At 45.2% G+C, this 24,659-nt stretch overlaps 1 protein-coding gene across 3 annotated transcripts in view; it reads right to left on the bottom strand.

The window, feature by feature from the left end:
• Positions 1-147: 147 nt before the first annotated feature.
• LHFPL3 (LHFPL tetraspan subfamily member 3) overlaps positions 148-24,659 on the bottom strand; it is a 279,658-nt gene continuing 255,146 nt past the window's right edge. Inside the window, exons 4-5 of one of the 3 annotated variants that reach the window (XR_012994422.1) lie at positions 4,722-4,751; positions 2,978-3,039 (exon numbers count right to left, since the gene is read on the bottom strand). Coding sequence is in view for 1 of the 3 variants with exons in the window: in XM_076328291.1 (XP_076184406.1) it covers positions 3,011-3,039 (29 nt within the window). In the remaining 2 variants the exon portion in view is untranslated. Of the gene's footprint in view, positions 3,040-4,721; positions 4,752-24,659 lie in introns of all 3 variants that reach the window. The other 2 variants (XM_076328291.1, XM_076328303.1) reach the window with 2 other exon arrangements.

The following is a 24,659-nucleotide window of genomic DNA, read 5'->3' as shown; positions in this document are numbered from 1 at the left end:
CAGATTTTGCTTGGACTTTACATACCTTAGGGATCTGTGTAGGTACAAGTGTGTAGGAGGTGGCCAGGCTTGTGTTTAGGAGGAGGACAGTAATCTCAACAACAGCAGCCGTTACCACAGATGAACCGGAGAAAAGCACTGTCACACTTTATTTTAGTATGCTACAAAATTCGTTGTTGAACTTTATTAGGTACTTTAATACCAAGCATACTTTAAAGTAACAAAAATTATTGTTGTTATTACTTTTTACAGAAAATCAGGTATTTCAACAGTTTTCTTTACAGTTTGTTGACTTAAAAAAAAATACAATTGACAAGTTACAATGGAGTGGGATGGGAAAGCGGTAACATTTAAAAAGATAAAACATACTATTCATACTGAGTCAACATTTAGTGATGTACATCCTGGTACGTCTCTCCTTCTGACTGTGTACAAATGGTACATATTCACTGAGCTGCCCTGGCAGGGTTGCGAGGTCTTGTGATGACACTTTTTTTGCAACATTTGTGTATATTTAGAAAGGGCTTTTACATTACACCGTCACCATGATGCAAAACCTAGTAGTCCATAACAAAATAATATAATACAGAGAAACCCTGTTTCGGTGATTTCTGTTGCAGTAAAAGTGCCATAGAATCATAGAATAGTTGGGGTTGGAAGGGACCTCTAAAGGTCATCTAGTCCAGCCCCCCTGCTGTGGGCAGGGACATCTTCAACTAGGTCAGGTTGCTCAGAGCCCCGTCCAGCCTGACCTTGAATGTTTCCAAGGATGGGGCATTTACCACTGGCAATAATGTGGGATAGAGGCAAACCTAAGGAGCAAATGAAGATGGTGATATGATAGCACACCCAGATAGCAAACCCTTTCACAGGCTTTTGAGGTGAGAGTGTGGCTGTGAGCCAACAAGAGCAGTGAATGAGGACAGGCTTTACCAAGACACCATTTAACAGGGACTCCTGAATGCATCCGGCCCTTAAGGATGTGCGTTTCCCAGCTGACACCAATTGGACTAATCACAGATTTAAAAACCTGTCTGAAGTGGGATTTTGATGAGTTTACGTAGCCTCATGTGTAAACTACTTGATTTTTACCTTCTGTCCCCTTCAGGTCATTAGCAGGTACTGGGAATATGTTTATGGTGGTTGATTGATTTGGGTGGGGTTTTTGACCAGCTCTAACGCTGGTCCTGTAGAAAATCAGGGGAGTCTCCTACACGCAGTTACAAGAGCAGATTTGGATTAAAGCAACATGTTTTTTTTAAAAAATGCTGCTCAGATTCACACATAAATTTACTTGGCAGACATCCACATCAGTGTTCAGTCTCTAAGACAAGCAGCGCCACACTGGTACCTTAGTGGTTAGATAGAAGAGTTATCTAATTCCCTGTATTATTTATTGACAATTTGATTAAAGATAATTTTTCGTTCAAAAATAAAATACATTTTCTGAGATTCATGCACTAAATTCTGGAATAATTTGTGTTGTGCAGCCAATAGTTAAAAAACAGTTTTAACTCATGTTTTACTCATGTCTTCAGTGTATTGTGTTATTTGGGATCAACATTAGCAATGAATTATTATTTTAGCCATTTCCCCTGAAATCCAAAGAACGAAGCAACAGGCTTAAAAAAATCTGAAGAAATTAACATTGCAGTGTTCATTTTGGGCTGGATTCAGCTGCGATACACAGGAGAGGGCGGAAGAAATGTAGGGAGCAGCATGCTCCTACCTGGTCCTAAGCCAGGAGGAGATGCGTGCCATGCTGGGAGGTATCGGAGAGGAGCAGAGGAGAGGGGGTCCCTGCTTCCCTCCGTTGCTCTGTGCCTGGCGCTTGGCATCCAGGCCTTTCGCTATGAGGTCTTTCTTGATACCCTGTGTCTCCCCCTGTTTTACTGCTCAGTGGCTTCTGGAAATGAGGGTGCCTTTTGGGAAGCGACCCGCCAAGCCCCTGCGGAGGGAAGCACCAGCCCCACCAATGCCCTGGGGCTCCGCGCACCCAGCCCTCACATAGCTATTTGCAATGGGTATTTGCTTACTAGTCTTTTAATTTTTGTACTGAGTTTAAGGCCAGAAGGGATCGTTAGATCACCTCGCCTGATTGGCATTAGCACGGGTCAGAGAGTGTCACTCAGCGGTTATATGGCAGAACAAGGAAAAGAATAGAAATGCCCTTGCAGTGAGCAGCTGTATGTTACATTTAAGAGGTAAATTACTTTCTCCTATTAAAAAAGAAATCAAGTGCTTTCATTTTGTCACTTCAAATACAAACAATTCTATGTGTCTTGGGAAATTATAGTATTATGATATTCAGTCAGACATACCTTATAATATATATGCTTCATAGAACTAGAATATAGGTCAGAAATAATTTTTCACTCTTAAGTTTGTTACAGACATAGATTAATTGGAACACATATGCAGTAAAAATTGAGAAGCTTTACAGTTTTAGTCAACTTATTATACAGTGAAGTAAATGAAGTGCAGCAATGTAGCAGTAAAAGTTATTCTTTTTCCACTAGGTGAGGGAAACATTCAGATAGTCTATTTATAAATGCTAATTTAAGAGAGATGTCCTATCAGCTTCTTGGCTACTGGGATAGGAATAGTCTGAAGTTAACTGCCTCTCTACTGTGAAAGGTTTTAAAGCTTTTTGCTTTCCGTCCGAATAAAAAAAATGACATTTACAAACCTCTTCAATGCATATATAATACATATGTTTATCTAGCAACAACTACACCCCTTTTAATTTATTCCCCAAATGTGACTTTTCATGCATGTCTTCTGGATGCTGTATTCAGAAACAGTTTCTAATGAGCTGGTGTGTAATCCATGATTGCATTTCTCTTCTGAAAATCACTTCCACGTCTGGCTGATCTATGTTTAGAAGGTGGTGCTTACCCATCAGGCATTCTTGCACTCGTCAGCATTCTTCTCTGTCGGAGGCCCTTTATCAAGCTTCTTCCCATTTTAATGTTGATGTACAAAAGCTGTTATTCGTTTTGTTTTGTGCTCATTCTAGTGAGGATTGGCTTAGTAGGACTGTGCAAAACAGAGAGAAGAGAGAAGCTGGTTTACTGCCAGCAAACATAAAGAAGTTCACGCTGTGCTTGGCTCAGGGCAAGCCTCTGATCAATTTTCTAATACACTTCATTATTTGCATTTCCATTTATCATGAAAAATGACAAGTTTAATCTTCAGATATGACAAGGATTTGTAATCTGGAATTCTTAAAAATCAGTTTTCATCAGCTAATCGACACGGGAAGTCAAAATAATGAGATTGTTTCATCTAAAGTTTGAACAATATGAAAATAAAGATACAATGTGTATGGGGCAAGAATGACATTTACTAGATGAATATCATGAATCGAGTTAAAATCCTGACATTTCTGTTCCGTATCAATAATTTCTTTCACTCCCCTGAGCACACAATCCACATTCATAAACAAGATAAAATAACACCTTGTATTAAATTTCAAAGGAGCAGACCCCATAATGAGGACCGAGGTGATTTCAACCCAAATTCTCTCTTAAAAACTAATTCTCACCCATCCAGTTTCCATATACTGTAAATAGAGCTGCATATGCAGGAGAGCAGGCACCAGCTGTGGTGGCACTGCGGGCAGGGTGACGAAGGCTCCCCCCTCCTCGCTGGAGGTGACTGCCTGTAAGTGGGCGCTGGTGGCATCAACTCATGGGAACAGGGGCTTAATGAGAAAGTCTATTTACAAGTACCCACGTACACGCAAATATAAAAACATGACTGCTCCAGCGTTTGGCATTGGAAGGTTCTTGCACCAAATGAGCTCTGCAAATTCACCATTAGCTAAACTCTCCTGGATCACTCAGACCAAACTGTGAAGTCATTTTGCAGGCAGCCTCCCCATTGCCTCCCGTGAAAGGGTCACTGGTCGGAGGTCCTACAAGCCCGCAGCCTGGGGGAGAGGACAGACACCTGCATCGCAACCCCACTCCTCTCATCATAATGCAGGGGCCTCTGCAGGAGACTGCTGGAATGCAGAACTTGGGAGAAATCACAATTTTTGGGAAAATACAAGAAAAAGAATGAATTTCATTGTGAAATGACAGTGAACTAAGAGTTTCAGAACTAGAAACTCTTAAAAATGTTACTGTAAGAATACTGAAATATTTCATTTCCCCTCCACGTTACATGGAGCAGCCACCTTTTCCCATTCCCACCAATTCCTCACATGCCTTGACTCTCGTGGTCACCTTGGCCTGCTGCTAATTCATCCATAGACACCAGGGAGAGGGACGCCCCAGAGCAGGATGCCCAGACCTGAGAGCTTGGGATGGTGGTACCACGAACTGGGGAGCTTGGTGGTGGCTAACCCTTCTGCTGCAGACCCTGGGTGCCTATTTCCCCCATCAACTTCCAACAAATTGACATTTTTCAAGCAAAGTTTGTTTTGGAGGAAAATTTCTGACTTGTTATAGCCCATGTGTTCAGCATGTATCTGTAGTCCAGGTATCTTTTACAAAGAAGACACTTATAATTGATGTTGCTGAGACTAGAAAGTAGCAAATAAGCTGTGCAGGAAGCATAAGGTGAGCTAAGGAGGGCTCTGCAGAAAACAAATGGATCAGTTTTGCTTTTGTCAGAAAATGAGTATGAAATATAGTGTTCACTGTGGTAAAAACATTTTTATGATGCGAGTATGTAATGGGGATGGTAGTTTCCAACTGTAAAAGAAAACTCACCATTGATAGCTCCATGAGCTTCCTTTCTCCCTTTGAAACATATAACAAAAATGAAGGATAAAGAATGGATGAGAAATGCACATATTTGTGATAAATAAAATCTATTAAAAATGGTCTGAGTCAGGAATTTTGGTGTATTTTATTAATATGGTTACTAATGTAATTAATATGGTAATTATTAATATAGGTAAGTAGCACTACTAAATAAAAGAAAAGAGAGAAAAAGTGCTTAAGCCTCCAATCTGTTTATTTGCTAAGTGAGATAAGGGTTTTTGTGAGCCTCTTAAGCAATCCATAGTTGGTGAAACTGAAATCCAGGGAAAGCCAAAGTTGCATGGTGATGCACATGTGCCCTGATACTCCTAGGAACAATCTAAACTTAATAGAACTTCATGAGCCATTTCTTTCAATTCTTTTTAATCATAATTTCATGGACCTGTGTTAGTCAAATCCTTAACAGTGCTTATTTAATATGTATAAAGCACATAGATAGAAAGGTTATATATATGAGCATAATAAAATAAATTTAATAAATGCCAGAGGTGCCTAGTTCATAAGGCAGAAATAAGTCATTCAAATCCAACATCCCTCAGTCTGCTTTGTATCACATCATAGGCTTTTGACTCCTTGAAGTTTCTTTTCTTAGAGCTACTTACAACCCTTTTCTAGTGCTGTTGCCTAGAAATCAGTTAATGAAAGCCATCTTCGTGAAAGCCATATTACCCAAACCACCTAGGTGCTCTGCTGTTAAATTCTCTATTTAAAGTCTTGAAAGGCTGCCTGTTAGGCTGACATCCTGACAACACGGTTATTATTCATGTTTGACCCGTTCAATTAGGGCAGTCACTTCTGTTGACTGCAGAGCTGGGGTACAGTCACCGTGGGAGGGATTTACAGCATTTTAGTGTTTATGTACACTTTCAGAGGGAGGCAACTGATATTCCTCTGTTTTGAAGATGAATCATGGGGAGATTTCCACGTTGCTCCCTGCCAAGGTATAAAGCATGTACTGAATTTCAGATAGTCCCTTATGTGCTGTTACTGTAAAGGCAGTCAGATGGATAGTAAATATACAGAGAAAGGCACACCTTCTAGGTCTGAATATATATTCTCTCCAACAATCTTAACATTTTGCACCATTAATTGTCACCAGCCATATTTATATGACTTTCTTTGCCATTTATTTGACTGGCGTCTAGAAAATAATACCTTTCCAAGAGTTAATCTTTTATTGCTGTCTCCAAACACACACAATTACTGAGCTAAAGAGCAACTGGCATTCATGGTCACACCAAAATTGGTGCTATTCCAAAACCACATCAGCTGGCAGAAGCCCACGGGCTAATGAAGCACCAGAGATTTCTCCCCAGCACCTCCACAGTATTCCTCTAGCCTAGGGAGCAACATTATCTCTCTTGAATGCTGGCGCTGTGTCTGGTGCATGGGAGGTGACGAAGGAGGAAAGAAACATTGCTGCTGAAGGTCTGCAATTGAAAATAGACATGCTGAGGCACCTTGGATAACACTGCTGCCTGGGCAGTAGGCCAAAAAAATTTGGACAAGTTCAGTTTTAATGAGGTGCTTGGAGTTCTTGCCTTTCTGCTCATGATCTGGGTCAGCTCCTCATAACCACAGGTAGATGGTTTTGTTGTTCACATCAGGGTTGGTGCAATGTTAAACATGTTAAAACTCCACTTGTAGCTACTGCACCCCAAAATTCAAATAGTGACATGCATTCAGGGCCTGGGCAACATCCAGATGTGTGTAATTAAAAGGTATGAAAGGCAGCTAGATGCCCAGCTGCAGGGGGCATCTGGTGTCTCATCTTCTCTTCTTTCTTTGAAGATACTCCCTTTAAAGCACATAAAAACTATTTGAGTGACCTGAGAGAATGATTTTAGTTTTCATGTGATGAGAGAGGAATAGGAGCGTCTTTAAATGTGTGTTCCCATTTGCCTACCTGCTGTGGGTGCCTTTTTGCCCTTGATGCACTGAGCATCCTTTGCCCTGGCCTCACTGGGGGGGTGCTTATGCATTGTCCTGAGAAGTACCCCTAGGCAAATACTGTGCTCTCAATAAACAGCCAGGCACCAACTCAGGTTCTCCCCAAACTCGTAAGAGTCCTGGTGATCCAAGCTGAAACTCTAGCATGTGTTTTGGAGATGCTGCCCGCAGATCATCCTGGAAATAGCTGTGTGGCCAGAAGGTGAATGAGTTTTTCTGTCTGGTGCCTACCCCTGCACTGCTGTTTAGACACAGTAAGGATGGAACAAGGCTGCCCTATGGAGATGGAAGGAAGAATGGACAGAAATTCCCCAATTATTTTGCTAGCAGCCCTCTTTCAGTGTTCGACTGTTCAGCATCTTTTCAACAAAACATGATAAATGACCTGTCCACACCAGAGCTACCTAAGTGCGTTTCCTCCTCCTCCTAGCAAACCAGCAGGCAGGATCTGGCAACTGCCTGCTCTGCCGTTACTCACAGCTACTGGAGCCTACTTGAGAGGGCAGGAGTTAAAGAGTGTACACAGCAAACCTTGAGGGGTTACCAAAACTATTACAAAACTTTGGGATTGAAATTGTGCGTACGGCATTAGAGGAGAAGCTCATCTCAGCAGAAGGGCATGTGAGCTGGCTCTTTTGCTGCAGTACTTCCTTGCAATAAAATAGAATCGAATCACATAAAAAACGGCAAGGTTTTTACTGATTTAGTATGCAAGCCCTGTGAAACCAGAGCTGAGTGGAAAGGTATGACTTATTCGACCTGCTGGGCAGCATTTTGTGCACCCTGTTAGTGGCAGCGGCTGAACTCCAAGGCATGGGCTGTAGAAAATGTTCCCAGGGCTGTAGAAAGTGTTTCCAGGGCTGTAGGCAATAGTTTCAGGAGCATTCAAGAATTTTCTAAATGTCTGTCAAAAGGAGGCTGTTTTGCTGAGCCCAGGCAGAAGGCTCAGTTCATGGCTGCACAAGGGCATTTCTAGCATCTGAGAGGATGGTTTTAGGGCCACAGGGGTGATGATGGTCAGAGTTAACCACTGAACAGACAGAATGGTGTTTTATTAGACATCCTTTTCCAAGAAGAAACAGAAAAATGGCTGAAGGATCCAGTCAGATCAATTTTGCCAGGTTGCTGTGTATGGAGTATCTGTGTATGACATATAGCTGGACAGACCTTTGCCATCAACAACTCATATGAAAAAGAAAAAACACAGCGCGTTGGCAGACCTAAAGCTACACTCTTTGCACACAATGCTCCCAGTGACTGCCCTGCTGGCCAGGTCCTGCCCTTCCCTGCCAGACTCTGGCCACTTCCTGTAGTTTTAAAATCCAGTTTATTCTTACATTGCTTTTTTTACCTTTTTCTGTTGCTATATGTGGAGACTGACACATGGCAGTAGGAAATGGCTGTTAGTTCAGAGGCTGTTTGGTTGTGGGCAGTGTGTTATGGAGGGAGAAGAGTGACGTGGCAGGGAAACACTTTTTTCTGGGTTGTTTTCTTTTATTTCTCCAGACAGAATGTTTTTTGAAGCTGTTGTGACAGTAAGCAAAAATCTCCAGAGAAAACTGCGGTTGTCAAGACAAATTAATTTGAAAAAAAGAAAGGACTGAGCAATTAAGTCTGACCATCTTGTGCCAAAGGAGAGATATATTGGGAAATTAAGCCTGGAGCCCAGGGTGTGTCAGGACAGGCTACCCATCTGTGGTCTTGACTTCTTCAAGTTCCTATTCTCTTCCAGATGGAAATTTTGAGAAAGGTGAGGAGATTTTTTGGGAGGAGAGAGAAGATGGAGAGTGAGCTTGGAGATGCATCTCACATAACGTCAGCTCTCTCAGAGTCAGGCATCGGGTGTGCGGCTCTGGGCAGTCCTTGGAGAGGGACAGGTCCCTCCTGGGGTGACTCATTTAATCTTGGGATGGTTCCCAGGGTCGATGAGTGCTGTTGGCTCCTGTGGGACTGTAGACCTGGATGAGACTGGAGACCTAAGTCTGAGATGGACAAAGTGAGGTGTGTGAATCCTGGACTTATAATTATCCTGCACAGAGTGATTAACAGCATGTGTGGAGATGTGAAGAAAGAAGCTACTGCCCATGCATAGAAGGTGATCTTCAGCCTGAAATATCAAATTATTAGGCAGTTGTGGATTAGTTGTTTGTAACAGGCTGTCAAAGATCTTGTCTGAGAACAGCTTGAGGATGGGTATTTTTAGGCCTGTTGTGACAGGACAAGGGGAAATGGCTTTAAACTGAAAGAGGGTAGATTCAGACTAGATATAAGGAAGAAATTTTTTACGCTGAGGGTGGTGAAACACTGGCACAGGTTGCCCAGAGAGGTGGTAGATGCCCCATCCCTGGAAACATTCAAGGTCAGATTGGACAGGGCTCTGAGCAACCTGATCTAGTTGAAGATGTCCCTGCCCGTGACAGGGGGGTTGGACTAGATGACCTTTAGAGGTCCCTTCCAACCCCAACTATTCTATGATTCTATGTTGGGGCGTGCAGTTGTGCACCAGGACTGCCTTCACGGGGGAGCAGCAAATGGCTTTGCAGAGGGTGGGTCTAAGATTTCACCCCCAGCCCAGGAGGGCTCAGTAAGGTAAGCTCAACAGCTTAAGGGCTGACCGGCCTGGATGTAGGTATGCAAGGAGCATGCCAGCCCGGTGGGAAGGCATGAGCCAAGCTATGTATGGCAGTCAGTTTAGGTGCTCTTGTCAGCAAGACCGTGCCTGGGGGAGCAGGTGAATTTTGACTGCAAATCCTGAGAAGCGGGGTTAGAGCAGCTAATTGTCAGAGCCTGATAATTTTCTCCTTTCCAAAGGATCCTCCTTCAGCTACACCTAAATATAACCCGATGGCAGTGACAGGCTCTGAAATCCTGAATATGGGCAGGCTTCAAGCTTCCCTGCAGCTCTGCCTAATCCCTGGCTCGGGTGGCTTTCCTCTGGTTTGAATACAGCTCCAAGAATACAACATATGCATATGTGTTGGTGAGAAAGACAGGACGAGAGCGACAGGCAGAGGGAAGAGAGGCCTATCCAAGGAAGGAGCAAGTCATAGCTGTCATCCCTGTCATCTGCCAGCACCAGTCTGGGCTGACGGGTGCTACCCATGCCTCGCTACCAACAGCTTTCGGGTCCCTCAGCTGGACAGCTTGGTGCTGCACTGCGGTACCTCCCGAGCAGGCATGACCGCCCCTCTGCTACCATCACACACAGTGCAGCATGCCCTGAACAAGGGACGAGGTTGTGTGTCTGCTCGAGGTGGGTGCCAAAACACTGAGATGTAGTGATCAGATCCCACTGAACAGTGGGCAGTGTTTTCCTCCATTTCAATATTTGCTCTGTGCCTGTCAAGAAAAGGAAGATTTTTATCATAATGAACAAACACAGCAAAAAGCCTCCTATTCTTTCTCCTAACGAAAGGAGCTCCTCTCTACCTTTTACTGTGGAGCATCACAGAGACGCTCCTTCCTCCGGTGGTCCCTTTCCAGAAGGCTCATCAATTTGTCTTTTGTACTTGGTGATGTTTCTGGCAAGTTTGGGATGGGAGTCACGTCTCAAGACAGGTTTGCTGGCATGGGAGATCTAGTATGTTGTTGGAAGGACTGGAGAGAGGCTGAAATGCCTTCATCAATAACATCTTTCACGTGAAGTAGCTTCCTGCTCTGCAGAGTTGTAGGCTCGAGTCAAGCAAAATCAGTTACTTGTTGTTCATCTATTTTTATTTCCTCCATGTGGTTTGCTGCAGTCTTTCTTTACCCAGATGGTCAAATAAATTGCTGTCACTAAACAGGAGTCCCTGAACAGCGATTCCTAAACTCTTCCTGTTCTTTAACTGTTTAAAGAGAAAATATTTTACTTTCTTTACATTCTGCACATTTGCTGGAGTTGTTTTTCAGTTTCTCCCCTGGAACCCGGAGGATCCATAGGTATTTTTGTTTGTTTCACCAGCCTTCAAACTGTGTGATCAGACTGCTCAGAAAACTCTGCATCATCTTTATTTAAAGACTGTTATGAACTTTGATCTGTACTTGTTTACTGAGAGCCCCTCTGAGGATCCAGCCATGTCAGCGGAGGTACCTTGATAAGGTCCTGGGCAGATCAGCCAGAAAATGTTTGGATTGTCATTGTATACTCATGTTTTTTCATTTTGTTAATAACAGTTTATATCTAGCTTTATTAGCTTTATATCTTCCAGGAGTTATGTTGTGCTCGGCAATGTTAGAAGTTGACGTTGGTGCATCTTCGGTCTGGGAAAACAAATCTTACTGACATTGATACAAAGCTCTACTTGTCCAGGCTCGGCCATCAGGAAGGGCAGTGCCCAGGACCAGCCCAGGCTGGGGGAGCTGGGGGGATCTGTGAGCAAGCCCAAGCTCGGGAAGAAGCAGTCACCTAGCTAAGCGTGGTGCTCAGGCTTCACGTTGGTTTGAGCCTGCATTTCTATGCAGCAGCAAGAGAGTAGGAGTTTGGCCCTGGGAGAAAGCCAAGATACTGAAGCAGATTCTTGAAGGTGCTAGCCATAAGGAAACTGCTACGATGGGGTTTATTTTACTGGTGTGAAAGAAAACGGAGCTCTGCTCTTTTTTCCAACAGACTGGATTTCTCCAAATGATTTCCTGATTCATATAATGAGTTTTTCCTCCTAACAGAAAGGAGCAGGGCCATGATGGTTCTCTGGCCTTTCTGGCATGTTAAAATGACATTTTTGTGAATGAAATTTCCTGAGATATTTTGCTGATTTTTAATTATAACATAATACTTAATTAAAACATCTACATAAAGTTCAGTTTAAGCATCTCAGAAAACATAGTAAAAAATATCAATGCTGGTAAATCTTAAATGCTGCAGAATAATAAAAACTTTCTTTTGTGTGAAATGAATTTCCCTGTTCTTTGGTCAGCGCCAAAGCTGCGTGACCTGGGAGCACGGCACAGATCCCACCTGCTTCCCTGCTGTGCAAAGGCACATCCAGGGTTTTCCAAAAGTTTTCCAAACTTTCTCTTTGTAGGGACTTGTGCTGGTGGGAAGAGAAAATTTGATGAATGGCTTGGGCTGGGGCTGGGAGCAGGGCTCTGGCTGCTAGGGCTCGCTGTGGATGGGAAGGATCCTGCAGCTGGAGGGCTTCATCCAGAGCACCTCTGGGGCAGGGGCTTGCCAAGGCAAAGCTGTGGGTCCTTCACCCTGAGCACAAACTCCTTGTGGAGTGATTGGCTGCTGTAATGTTGGGTCTCAATCAAAACCTGCTAATGAGCTATGAACATTGATCCCATTTCTGCTTCTGTGAAAGGTACAGGTGCCAAGCTACATGTTTATGGGAAACAGAAAGATAAGGATCTGGGAAGATTTAGTCTGAGGTTTCAAAACTGCGGCTTAATGATTAGCTTACCTGAGCACAGGAATATTAATTAGCTAGCTATATACTCTCTAGGTAAATAGGAAATATTTAGGGCCAAGCCTAAGGCCCACAAACACTTCCAAAGCTATGAGATTACACGTAAAAAGACTGAAAAACTCTCTATGGGGTTAGGTGATATTCAGCTAGAACAGAGGCTGGATTTGGGAGATGGCAAAGAGGGTTTAAGGAGAGGGTGAGGTTTTTGGTGACCATCGTCCATCATGGAAACCTCTCTGATGTGCAGCAAGGAGTGTGTTGGATGCTCATGGTCCTGAAGGCATCGTTTCAGTCATCTTCCCTTTCCAGCTGTCCTGCAGGATTGCTGCAAAACTGATTTACACAGGCTTTGGACAATATATAAGGATTTATTATTGCTATTAATTTATATTATTCTCTTAAACATTTTTCTGAGTTGCTGTAGGAGTGTTAAGTGCACTCTTGCAAAAGAAAAAGAGGAGGTTCCTTCCCTGAAGAGCTTTCAACACAGAAGGCAGACTGTGATTAGCAGTGCAGAGAAAAAAAACCCTTCGCAGAGAAGGAAGGGGAGGGCTGTGCCTGGAAATTGGCAGCTGAAAAGCGTGCAGGAAAGCAGGCTGATTTGTAGTAGCCCTGAATGATGGGTGTGGTACAGTGTCCTGGTTGCGTTCCTTCTCCTCTGTTCAGAACAGGAAGGTGACAACCTGGCGTATTCAGCAAGCCCTGCAGTTTTAGGCATATGAGGCTTAGCAACTGCTGTGCATATGAAATGGCGATGACAATGAAAAGAGCATCACTCCTAGTGCTGCCTTCCTCCTGCCTGTGGGAGCCAATCATTGGAGGGAAGATGTTGGCACCCAGCATTGCTTCATCTCCCTAGTGCCACCTCACAGCTGCTTTCTGCTCTTTCCACTGTCCCATTTCCACATGCTGCTATGCTCCCCACACGCAGTCCCTCCTGGCGATGGCTCTGGTACACGATGCCCTCACGACAGAGACTAAATAAATAACTCTTCAGGTGATTAGTCTGTAAGCATCTCAATACATCCAGTGTTTTCTAGCTCTATCCTGAGGCCTGTCTATATGAAGGCATGAATACAGAAGCCTTAACTGTATGAAATTCGCATCCAGAGGGTAGTGGTCAACGGCTCAATGTCCAGATGGAGGTTGGTGACAAGTGGCGTCCCACAGGGGACCGGTACTGTTGAATATCTTCATCAATGACACAGACAGTAGGATCGAATGCACCCTCAGCAAGTTTGCAGATGACACCAAGCTGAGTGGTGCGGTCGACATGCCAGAGAGACGGGATGCCATCCAGAGGGACCTGGACAAGCTGGAGAAGTGGGCCTGTGTGAACCTCATGAGGTTCAACAAGGCCAAGTGCAAGGTCCTGCACCTGGGTCAGGGAAACCCCCAGTATCAATACAGGCTGCAGGATGAAGGGATTGAGAGCAGCCCTGCCGAGAAGGACTTGGGGGTACTGGTGGATGAAAAGCTGGACATGAGCTGGCAATGTGTGCTCGCAGCCCAGAAGGCCAATCATATCCTGGGCTGCATCAAAAGAAGCGTGGCCAGCAGGTCGAGGGAGGTGATTCTGCCCCTCTACTCTGCTCTGGTGAGACCCCACCCGGAGTACTGCGTCCAGCTCTGGAGCCCTCAGCATAAGAAAGACACGGACCTGCTGGAGTGGGTCCAGAAGAGGGACACAAAAATGATCAGGGGGATGGAACACCTCTCCTATGAAGAAAGGCTGAGAGAGTGGGGTTGTTCAGCCTGGAGAAGAGAAGGCTTTGGGGAGACCTTATTGCAGCCTATCAGTATTTAAAGGGGGCTGATAAAAAAGAGGGGGGCAAACTTTTCAGCAGGGCCTGTTGCGACAGGACAAGGGGGAATGGCTTTAAGCTAAGGGCGGGTCGATTTAGGCTAGATCTAAGGAAGAAATTTTTTATGCTGAGGGTGGTGAAACACTGGCACAGGTTGCCCTGAGAGGTGGTGGATGCCCCATCCCTGGAAACATTCAAGGTCAGGTTGGACGGGGCTCTGAGAAACCTGATTTAGTTGAAGATGTCCCTGCCCGTGGCAGGGGGGTTGGACTAGATGACCTTTAGAGTTCCCTTCCAACCCCAACTGTTCTATGATTCTATGATTCTATAACTTCACTTGTAACCTGTGGTGTCTCTTGTGGGATTGAGAAGACCATCAGTTGTCTGAAGGGCAGCTCTTTCTACAAGCTCCCGCTCTCCAGCGGAGCCTTCTCTAACACTCGGATGCAGCATGGTGCTGTAAATAGCCCACCTTATTCCCTCCTCTGGAAGGATCACACCTCATACAGCGTAAGATTGGCTCCAGGGCTTAGGAGCCTTGGTGACTTCTTCCACCCTTCCTCCCTACACCTGATTCACACACACACGGACAATTTTCCATTAGTTTGGCTATTCCCATCAATGACCACAAGGCAATTCTTGTGTAAATGCCACCTTTCTACAGAAGGATGCCATTGTAACAGCAAGTGACAGCAGGGCAGTCTCAAGAAGCAACCAGCCTGGTGGAAAACACTAACAGGGAAGGGGACACCCCCCCCCCCCCCAATTTCACCAGGATTCCTCAAAACTCAGTCACCCCTTCCTCAGAGACAGTAATAGTTCCGAACAACCCAATAGATAAAGAAGACACTGATATAGATTTGCTTGGAAATGAAGCTCATCAATAAAAAAGGGGGGAGCTTAGAAAAAGAGAGAACGAGTCTGGTCTGCCCAGTTACATCTGCAGCAGCACTCCCCGAGGAGCTGTGCAATAATGTCTTTCACTCTACCTGCAGACTTTAGTACACTATCCTGCTGTGTAGCTCTAGCAAAGCTCTAATAAAGGCTTCCACCCTCCCACCCTAAACACGTGATTTTTGTCCTTCCTTCCTTCTCATTTTCCTCCATCAGGGTATGGCCCTGCAGCGAGCACCATGGGCCAGGTCAGCGGTGAGAGCATGGGGGACGCTGCACATGCCCTTGGCATTGGTCTGCTCAGGGCTAACAGGGCTCAGGGTCATGCTGAGAGCCCCTTGCCTCCGACAGACCCCGGTGGTGTCAACTTTTCAGTGCAGGTGCCGCCTGTGTTTGGTATCCAGCACCAACTGAGACACCTCCTTGGTGCTTAAATAATAATGATGGATTTCTGCTCTGGAGTGATAGCTTGTGTTGTGTGGCTGGGTTAATGTATGTCAGCTGTCATCGTCCTTGTCAGCCGCTGCTGTCAGTGAGCGGCAGATAAGTAAATCTGTGATAATGAATATCCTGGAGAGAGCAGGGATTAAATATTTCATTGCTTTAGACACTGAAACATTTCCTCATTTGGAGTCCTTTTCTAGCGGTCACATCCTCTCATATCACCCAGCCCTGGGGAAGAGCAAAGGCTGCCTGGATTTCTGTGACCACAGGGCAGGGGATTGCCGGTGGCAAAGTCCCTGCAGCCAGGGCGAGCCAAGCTGCTGCTTCAGTCCCGCTGAATTTAAAAATAAGCAGAAACTCAAGGAAAAAGAAAAATCTCCTCTTTTTCTGACATGCCTGACAAGGCAGTTGTGCAGAGCTGCAGCTGCTTGGCGTTCACCTTGCTGGCCCTCCACCACTGACCAGGGACAGTTGCCCTAGCACCCATCTTGGGCTGCTGCTGGGACACACTGCTGAGCACCCGGTGTCATGGACCGAGCATTTGCGGTGGTGTGGTGGCTCACTCTGTGTGGGCAACACTATGGAAAGCATCAGCCGTGGTTGTAGTTAGGTAAATGTGGTTGTCTTATGGTGTTCCCAAAGTGACGGGTCACTGAACCCTGGAGATAAGCTTGGTGGTCATTCCTACAGCCCCCGCAGCACTGTGTGTCCCTCCTCTTTCTTCTCCGAGGTGTTTCTCAAAACCCATTGCTAGAAAAGTCTCAGATTATCAATTGCTTGGAGACAGGAAAAAATGCAGTCATTCAGATTTCTTCACTCTTCCGGGCTTCCCTGGTATTGCCTGTAGGAACTTCATATAGAAGGGATTTTCAGTGCAAAATATCAATTTGTTGAGACTGACGTTTTCTTGGGTGCTTCTTGTTTTTATCACATCAAAGGAGTTATTCTAGGGGGATGTGCAAAATGAAAGAAAATGCTCTGATAAACAAGGTCTTGGCTACTTTGGAAACTGGCTCTTTTCCACTAACTACCTACAGAACCAAATTAAAATGAAAATGTCTCTTCTTTTGTTCCACACCAGAAGAGAGAGAAGACCCATCCTGTCAACACTGTTCATGAAATGAAGTCCTTGTTTTCCAGAAAGCCTTAATGAGCCACAAACCTTCAAAAACCAGGGAGACGTACAAACATGAGCTTCTGAAAAGTCTGATTTCTTTCCTATTTACCTCACGTTTCCTGAGAGCTAGGCATTTGCTTTGCAGTTATGAGGAACAGAAGGTTTTGGTTTTTTTTTTTGAAAGCTGAGATTCAAGTGCAACATGTGATTCAGAGTTGGAACTTGGGAAAAAAACTAGCACGCGCATTTGTGACATTTTTAAACCTTTAGGTAACTGCACAGGCATTTCATCTTCATTCTTTCCTCCTCTTTATATAATCTAATCTTCCTTTGTTGTGCTTTTTATCTGGACAATAGATATGCAGTATTTTCCGTACGTTCCTATACAGGTCTGTGGTTCCACTGAGGACTCAGTAGCTGGACCCCAGCAGAGGACAGGTGTTGAGGCTTTGCAGGTGGATCTTGCTGCTTCCTTATTATGTAAAGTGCTAAAATCAGTATTCATTTGTGCATTGCTAAGTAGCAGCATTTCTCCTTTTTTTCATGCAGGGAAAGTATAGTTTGTGCTGTCTTCTTATATAAAAATAGCAAATTTTATGAGATGTATTTCCCTCAGGCTCCATGGAGTAGAATTTGTTCTGTAATGAGAGACCAATGTGTTTTAATTGCTTGTTGTAGATTATTACCTGTTAAATTTGTCTGAAAGTGTGACACCAGCAAAACCCTTCTTTTCTGTTTTGCTTCCTTCTACTTTAGAGCTGTCAAATAACTTCAACATCTAAGGATAAAACACGACAGATGACTCAAATATGTGACAGGTCATAAAATATTGATTCCTCATGTTACCTGCTAATGAAACGCATGCCACTGTGGGTAAATCTTCTTTAACTGGGATTCCTAACTTCTGATTTTTATAACCCCAGTTTAGGTTGCAGTCTAGCATTATGAATGGGTTTGGTCCCAGGAAATGCTAAAGCCTGTACATAAGGAATCAGTTTTACTTTTCTTAAACTACTGCTTTTTATCTAGACTCCCAGCCATGTTTTCTGTTACAATCTACATCTCCTGGAAACCCTTCTGGACCTTTCTGGTTCCTTTTTGACTCATTAGAGCCAACTCAATTCCTAAGATCGTATGATACTGAGAAGCACTGTGGATCCATCAAGGACTTTTCTTCCAAGATAAGAAGCTTCTCTTGATTATGTATGAAATAAATAAATCATATTACTAGATTATTTTTCATGATTTTGGAATTTTGCTGGTTAAGCTTTTACTTTTCAGGCTTTTTAGGTCATTTTCAACTAGCAAAGACTCAGACTAGGCTTTCTTATCTGGTCCTCTGTGAAAACAGGGCCTTTTTTGCCAAATGAAGGCAGTGGTTTTTGGCTAGAGCTCAGTGTGTAACATCTTTGGCAGCAAGAAGGAGATGCTGCCCTACTTGAACCTCTCTCTCAAGCAAAATGCTGGAAAATAATGCTCAAAATTAGATTTATAATCTCTGTTGAGCAGAGCTCATACAAGTTTAGGGGCCAGAAAAAACCGCAGTGTTTCCACAGTGAAACAGCAGCAGCTGCCAATCTCCTGACTTGAGTCTGTATGAGCAGACCTTTGTCACATCTTCACTTCTAAAGCACTTCCCCATCCATGACTGAAAACTTCTCACAGGAAAGCTAACATTGTCCCTCCTAAAAGGAGCCCCTTCTAGTGTGGCGAGCACCCTTTCTAATGGTGTAACTGTGTGCTTTCAATGCAAAATTATCCAGGGCCAGAAAAGCCCCAGTGCAAGGACCCGTTGGAGACTGGCAGACGTTCAGCCCTGAGAGTAGGAGGTTTTGGAGTCTGCCATGGTCTTTGCTGCTGTTGAGGGGGAGATCCCTGCTCTCCATAACTCCCATGCCTGGGAAATGCACCATCCCACAGGTGGCAAACCAGGGCCCTGCTCCAGGTGGGATGAATGGTGCAGAGGAGCAGATGTGCATTAGGCTATTTTACTGGAAGCTGAAGGACATATCCTCTGTGTGGCTTGGGAGGCATGGACAAGCTCTTCCATGATGCACCATGAAACTATTCCCATGGCAGCTTGGAAGGTTATCTGTTTTGCACTTATATAAGCCAGTCTACTAAAAGACTTGAACCATCCCTGCAAGTTTTGTCTCTGGTATTCACCATTGGGGTTACAATCTGAAAACAATACTTAGATAAACTGCGATGAAAATAAATGCAAAACTTGTTGGAAAGACATACTCTTAGAGTTGTGATCAGTGTTTCGCTGTCCAGCTGAAGGACGGCATTTAATAGAGTTTCATGGCAATCTGTCTTAGGTCTGATATTGTTAAAATACTTTCATTAACCACTTCAATAATGGAATAGACGATCTCCTCTTCCATTTGCAGGACACAGTTATCCAGGAGGGGCTGCAAGTGTGTTGTAGGACAGAAATAGTACTCAGCATTTATAATGAATTAAAGAAATATCATGAAAAAATAGGATACAATTCAATAACGATATGTACATGGGCAGAAGAATCATAGAATCATAGAATCATTGAGGTTGGAAAAGACCTCTAAGATCATCGAGTCCAACCGTCAACCCAACACCACCATGCCCACTAAACCATGTCCCTAAGTGCCTCATCTACACGTCTTTTAAATACCTCCAGGGATGGGGACTCCACCACTTCCCTGGGCAGCCTGTTCCAATGTTGTTGTTCCAAGAAGGAGTTGTACAAAATATAAGTTAGGGACCAACTGACTGCATGAGTCCATGGAGCCCTTCTGTTGTGAAAAAGGACAAATGCCCTACCAGGATGTGCAAGCAGGAATATTATCTGTGAAGATGTGCAAAGGGACTCTACCAGGCTACTCAGCAAGGTCTCGGCTGCATGGTTGACTTTTTGGCACTAGACTGTAGGAGAGAAGTGGACCTACTGGGTAAAGACAAGAGCAGAGCAACACGAGCGGTCAGAAGCCTTGGAAATCTTAATGTAAGAGAAAAATCCCCCTCTCTCCCAAAGGAGACTTACCGGACATAACACTCTTAACTATGAAAAAAGCTGCTGCAAAAGGGAAGGGAATAAATCATTCTCTCTGGGGAGGTGACAAGTAACGGGCTTAAAGTGCACTCAGGGAAATTTCACTTAGACATTAGGAAAAGCCTGTCTAGGATAAAGCCTGTTGGTTAGCGGAGCAGCTGCTGAGGAGCAGTGGGAGCCAGCGATGCCGGGAGCCCCACGGTGGTCTCTCCACCGAAGCGTCCTCACTCCCTGCAGCCTGGCATGGCTGGAGGGACATTAAAAACCCATATTGCATCCACAGACATTCAACAGGGAGAGAGGAAAAGAAAAAGGCACTGTCTCCATCTTGTACCCCTTGCTCCCGCAGGAGGTACGACAGCCCCTTGGAGAGGCTGGACCGCAGAGGCTATTTGTAAGCCAGGGCTCAGGTGACAATTGGTGACTTGCTGTTCGCAATTTCCCCAGCTGGAGGGACTAACTTGCATAGGGACATCATGCTTTCTCCCCAGATGACTTATACAGAGGGCATTTCCACTGATCACGGAAAGAAAGATTCCCCAGCCCTTATTTCTGTGCCAACTGTACTGTCTATTTTTAATGGCAGGCTCCCATTAGCATTTGTTTGCTAAAAATAAACATATTTCAAATGCAATTCATTATATAGTGCATTAGGGTAAAGGCAATTTCTGCTTCAGTCAAGAAGAAATATTTTTAAGAGATAAATTGGTTCATGCAAATATCCGTGGCTTGCACTCAGTGCACGTGGTACCAGCTGAGACGATGCTCTGATTTCTGTCGATTGATGGGATAGATCACAAAATTCAGGAAGCTGTTGAGGAGCTCAGTGCAACATCCTATTTCAACTTAATTAAAAGCATGAGCACAATTATGTAAGAGAAAAATAAAAAAGAGATGGGGGGTGTTAGAAACAGTTCTCCCTTATAGCTGCAGCAGAGCGGAATTGTAACAAATGGGCAGACGTGGGTTTTGGGGAGGGGGTATTCTTTATTGTATTGACCATAACGGCTTCCTAAAACCTAAACATTACTGCTTCTTGATCACAGACCAGGGAAACATTACAAGGGCATAATTTTGCATCAGAAAATGCCAGTGCATAAGGATTTTGAGTGGGTTTAGATGAGCTGCTGAGCCAGGAGCTGGATGATGAACCCTGGTGAACCCGTCCTTCATGAATTGCCTAGTCTCCTTTTGCGTTTTTAAAAAGTAATTTTAGCTTCCAAAATGTTTTGTGGAAATAAAGTATTTCAAGCAAAACTTGCTAGTTTTGATGGCACTTTTAGCAGGAGGATTTCTAGGGCGCATAGGGAATTACTGCTCTGAACCGAGGTTCACAAGTGGGAGCTAAACCTGAGCCTCGCATACCCCCTGTGAGCGCCCCTCTAGCCTTCCCGTTATAATTCAGAACAAAAATAAAGTACCATAAATAAATAACAGACCATAAAAAGATAAAATAGACTCAGAGTATTCAGGATATTTGGGGGAAAAGCAAAGCTTTCATTTCCAGGCAGTGCTAATGAGCAGGATGCAGCAGGGCCTGCAAAATGGGGACGGTCAGATTTTACCCACTAGAGGGGAGTGCTGTACCTAAAGTTACCAGCTCATTCACAGCAATACTGGAAATTTCAAAATAAGTGGCATTACTAAGAAAATTACTTAATGTTACTTGTAATACAATTCGAAACAATGTAAAATTGGAATATGCCAGAAACCGTTATTAAATGTTCAAAATAAAAAAATAATAACTTAGAAACATAGAATCATAGAATCATGGAATCATTAAGGTTGGAAAAGACCTCTAAGATCATCGAGTCCAACCATAAACCTAACCTAACGCTGCATAGTCCACCACTAAACCATGTCCCTAAGCGCCTCATCTACACATCTTTTAAATACCTCCAGGGATGGGGACTCAACCACTTCCCTGGGCAGCCTGTTCCAATGTTTAACCACTCTTTCAGTAAAGAAATTTTTCCTCATGTCCAATCTAAACCTCCCCTGGCACAACTTGAGGCCATTTCCTCTTGTCCTATCGCTTGTTACTTGGGAGAAGAGACCGACACCCACCTCGCTACAACCTCCTTTCAGGGAGTTGTAGAGAGCGATGAGGTCTCCCCTCAGCCTCCTTTTCTCCAGGCTAAACAACCCCAGTTCCCTCAGCCGCTCCTCATAAGGCTTGTTCTCCAGACCCTTCACCAGCCTCGTTGCCCTTCTCTGGACACGCTCCAGCACCTCAACGTCCTTCTTGTAGTGAGGGGCCCAAAACTGAACACAGTATTCGAGGTGCGGCCTCACCAGGGCCGAGTACAGGGGCACGATCACTTCCCTACTCCTGCTGGCCACACTATTTCTGATACAGGCCAGGATGCCATTGGCCTTCTTGGCCGCCTGGGCACACTGCCGGCTCATGTTCAGCCGGCTGTCGACCAGCACCCCCAGGTCCTTTTCCAACAGGCAGCTTTCCAGCCACTCTTCCCCAAGCCTGTAGCGCTGCACGGGGTTGTTGTGGCCGAAGTGCAGGACCCGGCACTTGGCCTTGTTGAATCTCATACAGTTGGCCTCGGCCCATCGATCCAGCCTGTCCAGGTCCCTCTGCAGAGCCTTCCTGCCCTCGAGCAGATCAACACTCCTGCCCAACTTGGTGTCATCTGCAAACTTATTGAGGGTGCACTCGATCCCCTCATCCAGATCATTGATAAAGATATTGAACAAGACCGGCCCCAAAACTGAGCCCTGGGGAACACCGCTCGTGACCGGCCGCCAACTGGATTTAACTCCATTCACCACAACTCTCTGGGCCCGGCTGTCCAGCCAGTTTTTGACCCAGCGCAGAGTACACCTGTCTAAGCCGTGAGCCGCCAGCTTCTCTAGGAGAATGCTGTGGGAGACGGTGTCAAAGGCCTTACTGAAGTCCAGGCAGACCACATCCACAGCCTTTCCCTCATCCACTAGGCGGGTCACCTGGTCATAGAAGGAGATCAGGTTGGTCAAGCAGGACCTGCCTCTCATGAACCCGTGCTGGCTGGGCCCGATCCCCTGGTTGTCCCGCACATGCCTTGTGAGCGCCCTCAAGATGAACCGCTCCAGAATCTTCCCCGGCACCGAGGTCAGGCTGACAGGCCTGTAGTTCCCCGGATCCTCCTTCCGCCCCTTCTTGTAGATGGGCGTCACATTGGCAAGCCTCCAGTCGTCTGGGACCTCCCCCGTTAACCAGGACTGCTGATAAATGATGGAGAGTGGCTTGGCGAGCTCCTCCGCCAGCTCCCTCAGCACTCTCGGGTGGATCCCATCCGGCCCCATAGACTTGTGAGTGTCCAGGTGGTGTAGCAGGTTGTTAACTGCTTCCTCTTGGATTATGGGGGGGTTTATCCTGCTCGCCATCCCTGTCTTCCAGCTCAGGGGCTGAATACCCCTGAATAACTTCTTGGGTTTAGGATCCTTCATTAAACAATATTTTGAAGTTAGCAGACTTTATTTAAAAAAGATTAAAATCTACTAGTTTATCTGAAAAATGTGAGTTTTTTTCTATATCATTTTGCAAGGCACAGATGAAATACTTTAAATCAAATCACAGTCTGTTTAACCTCAGAAACTGTATCTATAAAATGCTCCTGATGATTCACAGTAATTTGTGTTAAATCTGCAAAAGCCAACACCTCGCTGTCCCAAAATAGTTTGGTGGCATGATCCTTAGCTAATTGCAAACACCTGAAACAAAATGCAAAGAGGGAGGTAAGAGCCCAGGTGTGCTTCCCACCTCAGATATGCTGCTGGGGGAATGCCACAGCTGGTGGGACAAAGAAGGCTCTGAACATGAGAGGAAAGAAATCTCTGATTTCTTCTCACGGCCTCTTATCTATACAATTTTGGCGCTTTAGCAGTTCCTTGGTGCCCGTTTCACCAGAAACATCCACCAAAGTAGCGTAAGTTAAAGCACATCTGCAATTATTGAGGTTTTAGATTGCAGGGATGGGGAATATGTTAGCCCACTGGAAAGGGAGCTGGTTTTGGGATGGGTGGTCCCAAGGCTTGAGTTTGAAGCTGGCTGCTCTTGCCATTAGGCTTTATTTTAGAGAGCTTTATTTGCATCAGCTCTTACTGACCAACTAAGACAGCATTAGTGGGAGATGCTGCCCTCCCGCTGCGATGCAGCCATAGGTGGGGTGTGCTGCAAGACCTCCTCTGCTGTAGCCGTGATCCTGCAGGGAGACCTGTTTGCACCCCTGCTCACCACTGCATCTCTCTGGCAACTCCAACCTGTTGTTTCTTACTGGCCTTTTACTGCAGATCCTTAAACCAAAATTTGTATTTTCCATCTGCCAGTTCCCTGATGTTATCTTGTCTCAGTGTCACAGACTCAGAAAATGGCAGAGGTCGGCAGGGACCTCTTGGATATCTAGTCCTACTCCACTGCGCAGAGGAGGGTCAGGGCCGTGTCCAGTCAGGTTTTCAGTATCTCCAAGGTTGGAGACTCCACCACCTCTCTGGGCAGCCTGCTCCAGTGCTTGACCATGCTCACTGTAAAAAAGTTTTTTCTTATGTTTAAATGGAATTTCCTGCATGTCAGTTTGTGCCTGTTGTGTCTTACACTGTCCCTGGGCACCACCAAGAGGAGTCTGGTTATGTCTTCTTTACTGGCCCCCCATCAGGTATTTATACACATTGATAAGGTCCCCCTTGAGCCTTCTCTATTCCAGGTTGAGCAACCCCAGCTCTCTCAGCCTTTCCTCATAGGAGAGATGCTCCAGTCCCTTCATCATCTTAGTGGCCCTTCATGGGACTCTCTCCAGTATGTCCACATCTCTCTTGCACTGAGGAGCTCAACACAGGACACAGCACTCAGGTGTGGCCTCACCAGTGCTGAGCAGAGGACCCTGTGAACCTGCTTTGCCACAAGGACACATTGCTGGTTCATGGTCAGTTTGGTGTCCACTAGGACCACAGGTCCTTTCCTACCAAGCTGCTTTCCAGCTAGGTGGCCCCCAGCATATACTGGTGCATGACGTTGTTCCTCCCCAGGTTTAGGACTTGGGGTTTCCCTGTGTTGAACTTCATGAGGTTCCTGTCCACCCATTTCTCCAGCCTGTTGAGGTCCCTCTAGATAGCAGCACAACCCTCTGGTGCATCAATCACTTCTCCCAGTTTTTTATCTGCCCCATCATCCAGCTGGACTTTATGCCACTGATCACAGACCTTTAAGCCTGGCAGTTCAGCCAGTTTTCAGTCCACCTCACTGTCTACTTATCTATCTAGCCC

Source organism: Aptenodytes patagonicus, chromosome 1, assembly GCF_965638725.1.
Source record: "Aptenodytes patagonicus chromosome 1, bAptPat1.pri.cur, whole genome shotgun sequence".
Taxonomy (NCBI): domain Eukaryota; kingdom Metazoa; phylum Chordata; class Aves; order Sphenisciformes; family Spheniscidae; genus Aptenodytes; species Aptenodytes patagonicus.
Note: the sequence above shows the minus strand (reverse complement) of the source record. Positions and strands in the feature narration are given on the sequence as shown.